The following is a 14,579-nucleotide window of genomic DNA, read 5'->3' on the forward strand; positions in this document are numbered from 1 at the left end:
GAGAGAGAGAGAGAGAGTATATACACTTATCACCAACGATTATAAATTAAGTGAGTCTCGCCATACCTAGTCCCTGCTCGTGTCTATAAGCTGGATAGATCCTCATCACACGTCCAGAGAAGAGGAAGAGAAGTAGGAGGAAGAGGAGGGAGTGGGGAAGGCAGGGAGGAGAATAGAGGGAAAGGGAAATGGAAAAGAGAGGGGGTAATAGTGACAGGAGAAAGGGAAAGAGAGGGGGGAGGAAGGATTGAGGTAAGTGAAGGGAGGAAGAAACAGATGGAGAAAAGAAGTTAGAGGATGATAGGGGGGAGAAGGGAAGTGGGGAGATAAGGAAGGAGAAAGTAGAGGAAAATAATGAGGAAGGTAATAGAGGGAAGATGAAGGCGAGGAAGATAGGAAGAGGAGGAAGGGAAGGACGATGACGAGGGGGGAGTAGGAGGGGGGCACACAGGCTGGCTATCACAATAATAACTGCTGCCTCGTGAAACGCTTTTGTGGTCAACTTTCCCAGTGATTTTAGAAGTGTGTGTGTGTGTGTGTGTGTGTGGAAGCAATTGTCCAGTAGCCAGAGCCATAATCAGTGAAGGCCGATATCGACACAATGCAACATCACGATAGTTCCAAAAACTACCCAACAACGTTCAGAAAAGTGCTAGGGGAGGGGGGGGGGGATATCCGATCGTCAGGCCTTCACTTGCCGGTACAGTTACCAGTGATCATTATTATAACACAATACAATAAACAATAACACCTATGTCAAGTTCTAATAAGAGTTGTTTTGGTTTAATGGGTGGCTGTTAGACTACACATTATGAAAAAAACAATTCCTTACCTTATAGATCAAACAGCCGTCGCCACGTTCCTCAGTGAAGAGAATCAAAACAATAACAAACATCAGCTGACGGACCAGAATGACGCCACCACCACCACCACCACAAGACGCAAACGTTCTGTTTTCCACCTGTACAGTATGATGACGTGTGCCACCACCTGTAACCCGTTCGACTACAAAGGCTACGGCTGTTACTGTGGCTTCCTCGGCTCAGGAGTCGTAGTCGATGGGATTGACAAGTGAGTGAAGAGTCGTAGTTATGGTTCTATGTCAAATGACTATTGATCAAGTACATGACTGTAATTACTTTAGCTAAACTTTCATTTTTTTCTTATATTCTACACTACTTTTTTACTAGTATTTTGTTCCTCTAATATGTAATGTAAAATAAAATACGAACAATGTTTCAAATCTTAACACCAAACTAACCTAACCCAGGGCTAAGTTTGGTTGGTTATTTTTCTCAATTTTAGTGATTTGGTCTTGATAAAATCACCGTGTTTGATGTGGACGTCAGGTAATGCAGGAGTGTATTTTGACTGTCATTTTCCTCAGATTTCACTTAATAATAATACAGTTTGCCAAGAAGTATACTTTGTCACCAACTATTACAACAAAATTATATGTAATATTAAGTTCTTCTCTTTTATACTTTGACCAGGCTGAAAGATAGTTGGTAATATAATGTGTGTTATTATGTTGGTATTACAGACACCAAAATCACAACATTTAATGGGACTCGGGAGAACCTGTTACCTGTCCACTCACGTTTCTAGTTTGTGTTCACTTCCTTATTACAGGTGTTGTAAGGGGCACGACTGGTGTTATGAGCACGCTAGATGCACAGGTTTTGATCATTACTTCACACCTTACAAGTGGAAGTGCAATGGAGGGAAGCCATATTGTGGTGAGTCTGGTGCTGCTGCCCATCATAGAAAACGGGAATTACTGCCAGAGAAACTTACTTAAAAGTGTTGACATCTTTTTCCCAGACGCCTATGATTTATGTTGACTCTGGCTTTTTTTTTCAGCTATAATTATGATCTGTTTTATATGTATTAAATATGAAGTATGAATTATTTTACCTTATATATATGGCTGCAGCTAGACCAAACTTAAGCACTACCACCAGACACCTACTGTGACAGACGATGGTTTCCCTTCCTTTAATGCTCAATTTGGGACTCTCTTTACAGACATACCCTGACTGTTACTGACACCAGTAAGACTCGTAACTTAAACTGACACAGACTATGAATAGATTAATATAAAGTATAGTATAGTAGAGCTGACATTGGCGACTCCTCAACAGATGCTGTGCAAGACATGACTGGTGCTACTACCGCGCCAGCTGCCCCCCTATGCTTATGTATTTTGCTTCGTATCTCTGGACTTGTCAACAACGAGGTCCCAGATGTGGTAAGATGTCGGGATGAACTCTTCTGTGACGACCCTCTGACCCCTTGACACTGTGGGAGGGTCACATGCCATCGGAATTTGACAGCTGCACAACACATCCACAAATAAATATGTGCCTGGGATACAAACTTGACACTCCCACATGGAAGTTGAGTTCTGCTAAAATCTGACTTTAAGCCAAGTTGTACCTTTGGTGAACCTCCATTAAGTGGTTCAGGGAAGAAATCATAAAATCTCGTGTAGTTTTTTATACAAGTTCCTCAAACCATAAAAAAAAAACATGTCATACTTTAACCGAGACGCATCTGGCTCTTGGCCCCAGAATGAACTTGAGGAACTTTCACTGAGATGATCATAAAGTTCCAATTCTCAGGAAACTTACTAGAAAAAACCCCCTTGTAACGCCTATCCTGTAGTTCCCCACACCCAAGAAGAACCCTGACACACACGACAAGTTACACCTGCTGGCGCTCCTCACCCACCCATCACGACACCTGGAGACTTCCTTCCCTCAACCTCGGGACTGACGCATTGACCAGATAAGTATTTGTAGATCTATATAGCGCTACGGACACACACACTGAGGACACTTACTTTAACACATTGTCAACGTATATTATGGTTGGTGTTGGTGAGGCGTTTTTTATTACTACAGGTGACCTATACTCTACCTGCCTTAACAAGACTGGGACTCTGCTACCTACTGTACACCTGACTCTCATAGTGGCCATATATAAGTGCCACCGCAAGCAGATGGACCATAACCTAACCTAACCTAACCTAACCTAACCCCATAATAAAAAAGAGGAATTTCTAGTCACCCCTAAAGACATCATCCAGTCTTGTATATATTAGCATCAGGTTTTCTTACTAAGGAAAGATTTATGAGCTTGACTTTTATACAGTGAAACCTCCATATAACGGACTTCTCTCTCCATATAATCCGTTATATGGAGATCTCACATCTGAAAGATCCTTCGTATAACGGACTTTCATATCTATATAGTTCGTTATACGGAGGTTTTGTATCTAACGGATCGTCGATATAATAGATTTTCCTCTCCACATAGTCCGTTAAATAAAGGTTCCACTTTATATGTTTATCGTATCCATTTCTGTGTTTCAGTAACAACGAAGGGTCCAAATGGGGCGGTCAACAGCTGCGGTCATCAACTATGCGAGTGTGACCGTGAGTTCGTGGAATGCCTGAAGCAATACCCGTGCCCCAAAACCAGGGCCATGTGTATGACGTCACCCTGGAGGTACTGGCAGAACCTCTTCATGGGCATGTCTAGTGGGACGGGAATGCACCATCAACAGCATCAAAACTCTCCCTCATATCAGCACCATCCCAATAAATCTTTCTGAACGCTTACAGTACCAATACTCACTACCTGGAGACCTTTTACGAAGCCCGGAGTGTTTGGGAGTCACCCGCTGCCGTGTATAAAGCACCCATTGAGTTCCTTCAGATTTTTATAAGTTGTTTTACAGACCATAAAATTTATACATCTATTGGAAGAATATTTATGGAGGTGTATTAAATATATTTGGAGATCTTTGGTCCCTGGAGATATTTTATCCTCCTAGATTATCTCCTAGAGCTTGTAGAAGATCCTCTCAATTTTGAGGGTGTTTTGTGAAACTCAATCTGGAGATTTTCCGTACCCCTGAATGCTCCTGGAGGCGTTAGTCAAGATCTTTTGACTTCTGAAGTTTACTAAAGGATTGTTCAGAACACCTTTTGAGCTCTCGTGTTCTTAAGGCGCTTGACTGATGAGGCTCCAGCGTGTTGTGTGCTTTACCACTTACGGCTGTAAATAAATCCTTTTTTCGTCCTATTTATTAGACTTTCTTGTACTATCACCATCACAGCGTAGTTCACTGTAGTTCATGGTGATCTACCCCTGAGTATGACAGTACCGAGGAAGTAGATGTCATGTTTGGGTACAACAGAACCTTCCATTCACAATATTGATGGTGAGATGTGTTTGGCCCCAGAGCCCTTCCGGCAAGGCCAACAGTCGGGAACTAACTGTCTGGGAATACGGATCTAAAACCAAGGTCCCTAAGAGACACTGCTAGTTATTGTGGTTCACTGAGAAACATTACTCGTTGCTGTAGATCACTGAGAAACACTACTAGTTGCTGTAGATCACTGAGAAACACTACTAGTTGCTGTAGATCAATGAGAAACACTGCTAGTTGCTGTAGATCACTGAGAAACACTACTAGTTGCTGTAGATCAATGAGAAACACTGCTAGTTGCTGTAGATCACTGAGAAACACTACTAGTTGCTGTAGAACTGTAGATCACTGAGAAAAACTAGTTGCTGTAGATCTAGTTAGTTGCTGTAGATCACTGAGAAACACTACTAGTTGCTGTAGATTGAGCTGTAGATCAATGAGAAACACTGCTAGTTGCTGTAGATCACTGAGAAACACTACTAGTTGCTGTAGATCAATGAGAAACACTACTAGTTACACTGAGAAACACTACTAGTTGCTGTAGATCACTGAGAAACACTACTAGTTGCTGTAGATCACTGAGAAACACTACTAGTTGCTGTAGATCAATGAGAAACACTACTAGTTGCTGTAGATCACTGAGAAACACTACTAGTTGCTGTAGATCACTGAGAAACACTACTAGTTGCTGTAGATCAATGAGAAACACTACTAGCTGTAGATCACTGAGAAACACTACTACTAGTTGCTGTAGATCACTGAGAAACACTACTAGTTGCTGTAGATCACTGAGAAACACTACTAGTTGCTGTAGAATGAGAAACACTACTGTAGATCACTGAGAAACACTACTAGTTAGTGGTAGATCACTGAGAAACACTACTAGTTGCTGTAGATCACTGAGAAACACTACTAGTTATTGTGGTTCACTGAGAAACACTACTAGTTGCTGTAGATCACTGAGAAACACTACTAGTTGCTGTAGATCACTGAGAAACACTACTAGTTGCTGTAGATCAATGAGAAACACTACTAGTTATTGTGGTTCACTGAGAAACACTACTAGTTGCTGTAGATCACTGAGAAACACTACTAGTTGCTGTAGATCACTGCGAAACACTACTAGTTGCTGTAGATCACTGAGAAACACTACTAGTTGCTGTAGATCACTGAGAAACACTACTAGTTGCTGTAGATCACTGAGAAACACTACTAGTTGCTGTAGATCACTGAGAAACACTACTAGTTGCTGTAGATCACTGAGAAACACTACTAGTTGCTGTAGATCACTGAGAAACACTACTAGTTGCTGTAGATCAATGAGAAACACTACTAGTTGCTGTAGATCAATGAGAAACACTACTAGTTATTGTGGTTCACTGAGAAACACTACTAGTTGCTGTAGATCACTGAGAAACACTACTAGTTGCTGTAGATCACTGAGAAACACTGCTAGTTGCTGTAGATCACTGAGAAACACTACTAGTTATTGTGGATCACTGAGAAACACTAATGATCGTATTTATATCAGTGATCAATTGGAATGTAAACCTACGTCACGAAACACCTGTGATTTAACTTAATTAGACAACACATAACAATACACTAACGAGGTACTGTACTGTGTGGTGATGGGACATGTTGACTCCTTTTAAAAACACGATAGATTATATTTAATAACTCCATGTGAATGTGGTAAATTAAATAACACCTGTGATTGAACTAATTAGATAACAGGTATGATTAGACAAATTAGAAAATACCTGTGATTGTAGTAATTAGACAGCACCTGTAATTAGACAAATTAGATAGCACCTGTAATTAAGTCAGCACCTGTGAATGGGCTAACTAGACAGCACCTGTGATAGATTAGCACATAATTCTGAAATATATATGATTCCGGGATATACAGTATAATATAATTCTGATAAACATATAATTCTAAGACTAAATAATTCTGGGCTAATAATTAATATAACTGTTGTTTTCACTTCTCAGAAATATAATTCACTTGGGTAAGTTTGGACGGTCGGCTTCAATAGCGTTGCAGACTCTTCTCTAGCTGAGGGCCACTGTTTGACCCTTGTCTGCTGAGGTGATTGTCTGCTGAACTGACTGTCTGCTAAACTGACTGTCTGCTAAACTGACTGTCTGCTACGGTTACTACTCAACTGACTGTCTGCTAAGGTTACTACTCAACTGACTGTCTGCTAAGGTTACTACTCAACCGACTGTCTGCTAAGGTTACTACTCAACTGACTGTCTGCTAAGGTTACTACTCAACTGACTGTCTGCTAAGGTTACTACTCAACCGACTGTCTGCTAAGGTTACTACTCAACTGACTGTCTGCTAAGGTTACCACTTAACTGATTCTCTGTTGACGTGACTGTCTACTTGAGGTGACTATCAAACTGACTTTACCAACCTTTCTTCCCGTTACTCCTCCTGTAACTACCAGGCCACGTAAAAGTGACCTAACTGCTTCTTCGTTCTTCCCCACCGAGAGTGACGCAAGCTACCTCAAATATTCACCCTCAATAGTAACACCATTACCTCATGTTGTACCAAGTTGATGAACAGGTATGATGAACAGGGTGAACAAGTAGAGAGAGAGGCACGAGAAGTCTTGAACATCTTTAAATTCGTGCACAGGTGAAAATGACTGGTTTGAACAGGGTGAACAAGTAGAGAGAGAGGCACGAGAAGTTTTGAACATCTTTAAATTCGTGCACAGGTGAAAATGACTGGTTTGAACAGGTGTTATAGTAGATGTGTACAGTTTTGAACACGGGTATAGGTGTGAACAGGTTGAAAGTTGTTGATGATGATGATTGATGATTGATGATGATGGATGTTGGTTTATAATGACACAACTGCACAAACAAGACATATCAGACAATTATTATTCTCTGATTATAATCCTTAAACACAAACCGTTACCACCATCAAACAACACAAAACAACAGAATAAACAAGAGAATCACAGGTTAATTTAAGATGTAATAATAAATCAAAAGTGAGAGATGCTGTAGGTGAAATGTTGATGTTTTTAAAGACTGTTATTTACCCCAGAAATATGAAGAGCATTCACAAGTGAGGGTAAATATAGTCACAGGAGTATTTTCATCTTATAAATGTATCTAACAATAATTATCTAACTTATTGAGATATAGTAGGGATATAGGGCATTATAAGTTATTCTAAATTATTCTATTTTGTACATACATAACAAAAGTATATTATTGCTTCTTCAGCTTTATATACGGGGTCCCTTATTTTTTTGGATTACAGGTGGGATTCTTCCTTCATTTGTATATAAAAATGTGAACTTGTAAAAAATGTATATTATATTGGTTTAGTTTTAACGATGTATATATTTATTCCTCAATAAAGATGGTATTGTATAATGAGTATAAACATCTCATTTGTATCATGTGTCGTCATAATCTGGTGAAGTAAAGATAACTTGAAATGTTTGTGAGTCATTACCCCCATTCCTCTCCTCACTCTCCATGCATAAGACAAAGTATATCACAGCTAACAAGGTCTAATTATTATCACAGGTAACAACATAAATAAGTAATGTGAAAGTTTACTGACAAGGTTAATGGAAGTAAGATGGAACTTTAATAATTTATTCATAGCAGAAACATCATCACAATTCGGGTGTTTCAGTTTATACTGTATGTAATGTAAGTATATTTGAGAACCAATACTTATGGTCACACTCGTCAGCCAGTAATCATAAACACTATTATAAACTAGAATTAAATAAAGATAACTTATCGTTATCAACACTCAGAACATACACACACACACAGCATCAAGCACACCAAGGCATAATTTTATAAATGCCTAACTACACTCAACATCAAAAGGAATATTAATGTGTAATTGTCTCCAGGTTAATCAGCTTGGTCAATGAAGATATTGTTGAAGGAGAAAATATAATCAGACTTGGAGTTATACTTTGCGCCAGAACCTTCCTCTCCGTCCCCCGCCTCTTCGCTTGAGTCCTCGTCGTCGCTTTCCGGGGTATTATTGGCATCCTCCTCTCCCGAACCTTTTTCTTCTCCTGAGCCTTCTTCCTCCTTATTAGAGCCTCCTTCCTCCTTATTAGAGCCTTCTTCCTCCTTATTAGAGCCTTCTTCCTCCTTATTAGAGCCTTCTTCCTCCTCATTAGAACCTCCTTCCTCCTCATTAGAACCTCCTTCCTCCTCATTAGAACCTTCGGGAGCCTCAGTGGAAACCTTGTGATGTCCATCGTCCTCCACCAAGACCGAGGTGGTTTGGGTGTCGTCAGTGGGTATGAAGATGCCAGGGTATGTGTGCTCACTGCCCCGAACCATCACAACCTCGACGCCCTCCCGAAGGACACACAAGGGGCTCTTCCAGTCACCACACAGTTCGTCCGTCAGGTAGAAGTAGTATTTGGGTGTCATGGCGGCGCACCTGTGACGAAGAACAAAGCCTTCAGATATTTGTCAACACCACAAGGCGAAATGTATCCTAAACAATACACATTCAGGGGTAAATATACACATTCAGGGGTTAATATACACAGCAAAGGGTAAAAATACACATTAATAAGTAAAAATACACATTCTTATCCTCTTAGTATCCTCTTGATCCTCTCATTGCCATTTTGATTCTTCTCTCTGATATTCTTATTGTTATCCTAATCCTCTTTGATAATAATCTTTCTGATCCTCTTTGATACTCTAACTATTATTCTGATCCTCTATGTTACTCTTTACTTTTATTCTAATCCTCTTTAATCTTCTTGCTGTTATTCTGATCCTCTTCCTAATACAGTGATCCTCTCTGTTAGTCTTACCTCTCTTCGGGATCGTCTCTATAAGTGGTCGTGAGTGGCGCCTGCATGTAGGTGATGGTGGCGCCACGATGGTAATAATCTCCTTTAGGACTCGTCAATGTTGACCTGAGGAAGAGGAGGTGGTGAGTGGGAGGGCTTGTAGGGAAGGAGGGAGGAAGGGAGAGGAAGATAGGAAAATGAGGGAGAGAGGGAAAATAAGACAGAGGAGAAGAAGAGGAGGAAGAGAAAGATAGGAGAAGGTGGGAGGGAGGGAGAGGAAGACAGGAAAATGGGGGGAGGGAAGGAGCGAAAGGAGGTGTTCGTAAGTATACAATTAACATCAATTAAAGTAACGTTTTATTTGTTTGGTAATACTATCTAGTCTAGATCACTGAGAGACGCTGCTGCTAGTTGTTGTGTTTCAATATAGGAATCAGAAAATATGGAACATTGGACCACTTACTTGATGGCCCAGTAAGGTGTACCTGTGGGCATGGGCGTTTGGTCCACCCATACCCACTTGAAGCGGTCCTCCTTATCTTCGTGCCCTCCCACCCACAGGTCGACGCCAATCTCTGGAAGGAAGGAAGGAAGACACATTTCTATAACGCGTTTATCATGGCTTTGGGACACCTTGGGTACAAATACTTAACAGGTATTGACACCTTTCCCCATGGTACTAACTTGAGGCATATCAGTCGAGGAGGACAGTAATATACCGTCACTGTCTGAAGGTACTGGTACTTACCGGAGTTCTGGAGGTATTGGAGGAGTTCTGTGTATTGATGAATGTTGGAGAATGTGATGAGGTCGCCAAAGATGCCATGACAGAATTGTTGAGCAGCAGTCCACGGCACCTGAAGGACAGTCTAAGTAAAGTCCAACTGAATATTTTCACTCTCGCAATTGATATAAACTGTATGACATAATTCTTCACTACACCGTCTGCCTTTTCTAGTCCTGAGTCTAGATCTCAAAGAGACGTTTAGAACATCTTGACTCAGCTCAATTGTTAGGCTGTACTACATGAACCCCTCAATCATAACTATATCCCGTTATATTACGTGTACGAACCGCTGAATATCGTTACCTTCGTCATTCATACAGATCAATTAATACATTCCTCCCTTATCAGTGATGAAGAGATAAGGGATTCACCTGATATGGGGACATGTGCCTACCACAGAGAAGGTTCCGGAGAGGTAAGTATAGAAGGGAGAGATCATCATCAACTCACCCTGGCGACGGTGAAGAAGGCGAGACAGCGGTCACCCACTCGTGTGTACAGCATCGGGCATAGGTGGCTGCTGGCTGTTGTGGCGTTGTACACGTAGCGCTCTGTGGTCGTATGGGTGTCGTTGCTGTGAGGTGCTGGTGGTTGTGGTAATGTGGTAGCGGTGTGGTGGGAGTCGTGTTTATGGTGATGGTGGTGGTGGTGACTCTGGTCCTCGTCGGTGGTAACTGTATTTTTGTACGTCTCTAAATCCCCCCAGAAGAAAGCCTTAGACCCTGTCAGACACGCTCCTGTAGGGGAGAAAACACACTGGATTAGATAACACTGAACTAGTTAACCATTAGAAATTGTCTCCTTCATAAACACCAGAGCTTCCTTACCCCGATAAGACCCTTATTACGTGTAGTGGCCGCTGGGCAAAAAAGGCGACATTTAATTACTACTCTAACTACCCAATGATATTTTTGGTGTGTCTTTATGGGGCGACAAGGTAAAGGCTGGGGGAGCCTGGGCGGGAACTTTCCCTCGTACTGTATGAGACACTACTTTACTACATTATATATATATATATATATATATATATATATATATATATATATATATATATATATATATATATATATATATATATATATATATATATATATATATATATATATAATGTTTAAGTGAGGTTAATTTTAACATGGTGGATTAATCCTTCAGCCGCCAGGAGTTATCAGTAATGACTTACAGTAATATCACAATGCATTCCTTGACTCTGATAAACTTGAAAGTGCTGTCTTATCAGTCTTGGAACAGACCAAGCTATTATCAGTCCCAAAAGCAGGATAAGTTATCTAAGTTGAGGATTATTATTATGATAAGAAATATCCATATCCTCTCCAGGCATGTCTTAATGTAATGCATAATAATTATTGTTAGCGTGTTAGTCATGGAAGTCCGTATTATTGTGAAAAGGAAGATGGCTGCGATAATCCGTTTAGTTGTCCTCTTAACATACAGAATTAGAATTAGAGTTATTTGGATATACCAATACAAGGACTGGTTTACGCATTTAAAATGAAAATATTACTTCACTATTTTACTTTATCCTCATCGCAACTCATCGGTCTGTTGGCACTAAGGTGCCGTAGTGCAGGCACCAGTCTAGTGACCCTCTTTTGAATGTTCTCAGTCAACTGACAGTCTCTAGCACATTTTGGGGACCAGACAAGATGACAGTACTGTACTCCAAACGGGAAAGAACCTCATCATAGATAGATAAATAAATAATGAATCAGCATGAGGCAGTGCAGGTATACAAACTTGACATTAAGTCCTAGGACAAAGGACTAAATCTGACTTATGAAGAGTTAGGCTGGTTAGTCATCTCGTAAAAATTTTCTCACTTTTCCTGTCATTTATAAAGAATTGAGAGAGATAGAGAGAGCATGAAAACATCCTTGTTAGCCTACATTGTCAACAGTGGACCCCAACCTTCTGTAGGCTCTGGGCCACATTTATCATTGTAACTATAGTGGAGGGCGCCAAAACTTTGGATCTACACTCAAGAAAAAAAATCTCACACATACTGTCCAGTTATTTGCAGTTTTACAAGTCTAACTGTTACCAGTTACATACTTTTTACATTTATTCTTGGACAGGGTGTGTGTATTTACCCCAGTGAGAAGGCTGGCTCTCTGCATGGGCCCAGTCTGGCGTAAATACACCGTCCTGTACACGACAGACTCGGTACAAATGCGCAGTTCCTTTCTCTCAAACTGTAAAGTTGTATCAATTTATTTCATATTTTCATTAATTTTACTCCTTCAAGGAATCCCAAATAATTCACAATTTTCTAATAAGCCTTCGTGGGCTCCAATGTCATGGTCACAATGACGGCTGGTCTGTTTGAGACCTGTAGATTCACATTATACTGCACGTCCGCAAAACATGTGGAGGCGTGGGTTCGAATCCCACCGCTGCCACCATTATAAGGGCGGTGATGCTACCACTGAACCACAGATGCCACCACTCTAAGGGCGGAGACACTCTGCCACCATTAAGGGTGGGGATTTTCTTCTTCTCCCTTATATTCTTATTTCATACTTCTTTCTGTGTCTTATTTCCTTCATTTGTTCTGTCTCAATATTTCATTTCATGGTTACTTCATCACCTCAGACCTTTGGTAGCATGACGAGGATTAGGGCACATGGGTACTGTAATTCTGGTATCAAGCCATTGGACAAAATAAAGGTGGATACTGGGAGAAAATTTTACCCCTAATATACTCTAAGAAATGGTTTATTAATATGGAATCAAATTAGGTAAAAGATGTCAGTAACATACAACTCCAAGGTTCAACTCCTCGGCCTTACTCAACTGCAATTCACTTAGATACTCTTGCTTCTACAACATTACTGGTGGTACATTACATACAGCTACCAGGATCAACTCCTTGGCTTCTCAGCTGCAACTCCAATCAGATACTCTCGCTTCTTACAACATTACTGGTGGTACATTACATTACATAAAACTACAAGGATCAAACTTCCATATGGCATCTTCACTAGAACTGTTGTTAGTACATATGGAAGATGCACTCACAACACAACACATTATTACGGATACTAACAACTTACATTGGTCGTGGGCTCCATAATATGGTTCCGCGGGCGCCAGAACAACAGGTTGAGGACCACTGGCCGATATGAGAAAATAATTCGATCAAAATATAAAGTGATCTTATGTTTCTGTCACAATCATTGAACGAATAATGAATTTAATTAAGTTTTGTGCTTTTATCTAATTTTTTTAGCTCGGTCTCTGTCTCTGTGTATTTTGTATGGAACACTCAAAACGGCGACCCTCAAACATCCACAACAATGTATCTAGTTTTTGTTCGTGAGAGCCCAGACCGAGTCACACCCCTTGTGTCAGAGAGCGTCTGTGATCGGAATTGAAAATGGAATACTTATACAAGACTCACCTAGGAGCAGGAGGAACAGGAGAGCCTTCATTTCTCAGGGACAAGTCAGGATCAACGTCAGTAGGCTACGTTTCTTCCCTACAGCAGAGAAACTGAGGTGCAAGAAGTGATGTTGGGACGCTCCTCAACAGATGGCAGTATGGAAGGAGAATCTAGACGTACACTGGAACAGGAGAACTTTCAACACAAGCCTTTGCTTCTTCTCTAGTGACTACACGAGAACTAGCACCCACACTGAGCTATAAAGGTACAGTGTGTCTTGGTGGAATTTATTGGTGAGTTGCCTACGACGCCGAACAGATAACAAGGTTGTGCTTCAGACAATGCTGAGTGGCGCGGTTATTAAGAGTTCTGATCGCATCTGTTATCACTGCCAGAATGATCTTTGTGAGTCAAGGACGATAGTACAGTACATGTGTTTTTGTTATTGCTATCACATAGGTTCTTTAGACGCTCAAGTGCCTTCAAAAGCACTTCATAATTCATCCTCCGATATACATCATGTTGAGTGCTGAGGGCCAGCACTGTCCTCAAACTGAATCATATCTTGATCAGGGTCAATAAGTGTACTAATAACCTGGTTATAGAGACAAGCCAAGAAATTCAAGTCAGTAGGCTAGTTGTAGGTATCTTGGGATACGGGTCACCTACTTAGTCTCACATAATAGCAGCTCATTTATCAGGCTATAAACCAATGATATAGAAAGCTGATATCACAAAGCGAAAATACGTGCTCAGAAGAGGATATAAGAAATAAATTGCCAAAGCTAAAGGTTCAATAGAGCTCTGGCCCTGACATGGTGCATTCCAGAGTGCTAAGAGTTTAGCAACAAGTTTGCTGAGCTCCTGTAGATGTATGGACAGGCAGAAGGTCTCTAGTGACTGGAAAATGGCGCATGTGAGTCCTATATTTTAGCAGGAAGATCGCCACTCCACGAATAATTATAGACCAGTGAGCATGACCAGCATTGTGTGTAAAGTACTATAGAGCATTATATGAGATGCCACGATGGAACTTCTATAACGAAACAACCTTGTAAAGGACTGCCAACTCGGTTTTATGCCGGGACGCTCCTGCCTGATACAATTACTCAAGTACTGAATGTTTGGACTCAAATTTTGAAACAAGGTGGCAATATCTACAATATATAACTGGATTTTGCCAAGGATTTTGACAGTGTACCCCAGGAAAGACTGAGAATTAGACTAGAAGGATACAGGATTTGGGTAAGTGTCCTAGTGTGGATCGGGGACTTTCCTCATGACCGCAAACAGTATGTGGTGATTAAGGGCACAAAATCGTCAAGTGTACCCGTGACAAGCGGGGTACCACGGAGC

At 40.8% G+C, this 14,579-nt stretch overlaps 2 protein-coding genes across 4 annotated transcripts in view; one reads left to right on the forward strand and one right to left on the reverse strand.

Moving 5' to 3' along the window:
- Positions 1-7,692, forward strand: part of LOC121870240 (basic phospholipase A2 pseudexin A chain-like) — a 41,789-nt gene extending 34,097 nt beyond the window's left edge. Inside the window, exons 2-6 of one of the 3 annotated variants that reach the window (XR_006089680.1) lie at positions 840-1,071; positions 1,633-1,739; positions 3,378-3,513; positions 6,218-6,490; positions 6,575-7,692. Coding sequence is in view for 2 of the 3 variants with exons in the window: in XM_042372024.1 (XP_042227958.1) it covers positions 840-1,071; positions 1,633-1,739; positions 3,378-3,619 (581 nt within the window). In the remaining variant the exon portion in view is untranslated. Of the gene's footprint in view, positions 1-839; positions 1,072-1,632; positions 1,740-3,377; positions 4,550-6,217 lie in introns of those variants that run through there. The other 2 variants (XM_042372025.1, XM_042372024.1) reach the window with 2 other exon arrangements.
- A 149-nt stretch (positions 7,693-7,841) lies between these two features.
- LOC121870239 lies at positions 7,842-13,532 on the reverse strand. Its single transcript, XM_042372023.1, has 6 exons — positions 13,242-13,532; positions 10,274-10,560; positions 9,785-9,893; positions 9,500-9,611; positions 9,058-9,162; positions 7,842-8,672 (listed from the first exon to the last, which is right to left on the reverse strand). Exons 1-6 carry the CDS (start codon positions 13,270-13,272, stop codon positions 8,126-8,128), a joined length of 1,191 nt encoding a protein of 396 aa, XP_042227957.1. The 5' UTR covers positions 13,273-13,532; the 3' UTR covers positions 7,842-8,125.
- Between the last annotated feature and the right edge of the window lie 1,047 nt (positions 13,533-14,579).

This window comes from Homarus americanus, unplaced genomic scaffold, assembly GCF_018991925.1.
Source record: "Homarus americanus isolate GMGI-L3 unplaced genomic scaffold, GMGI_Hamer_2.0 scaffold52687, whole genome shotgun sequence".
NCBI classification, from domain to species: domain Eukaryota; kingdom Metazoa; phylum Arthropoda; class Malacostraca; order Decapoda; family Nephropidae; genus Homarus; species Homarus americanus.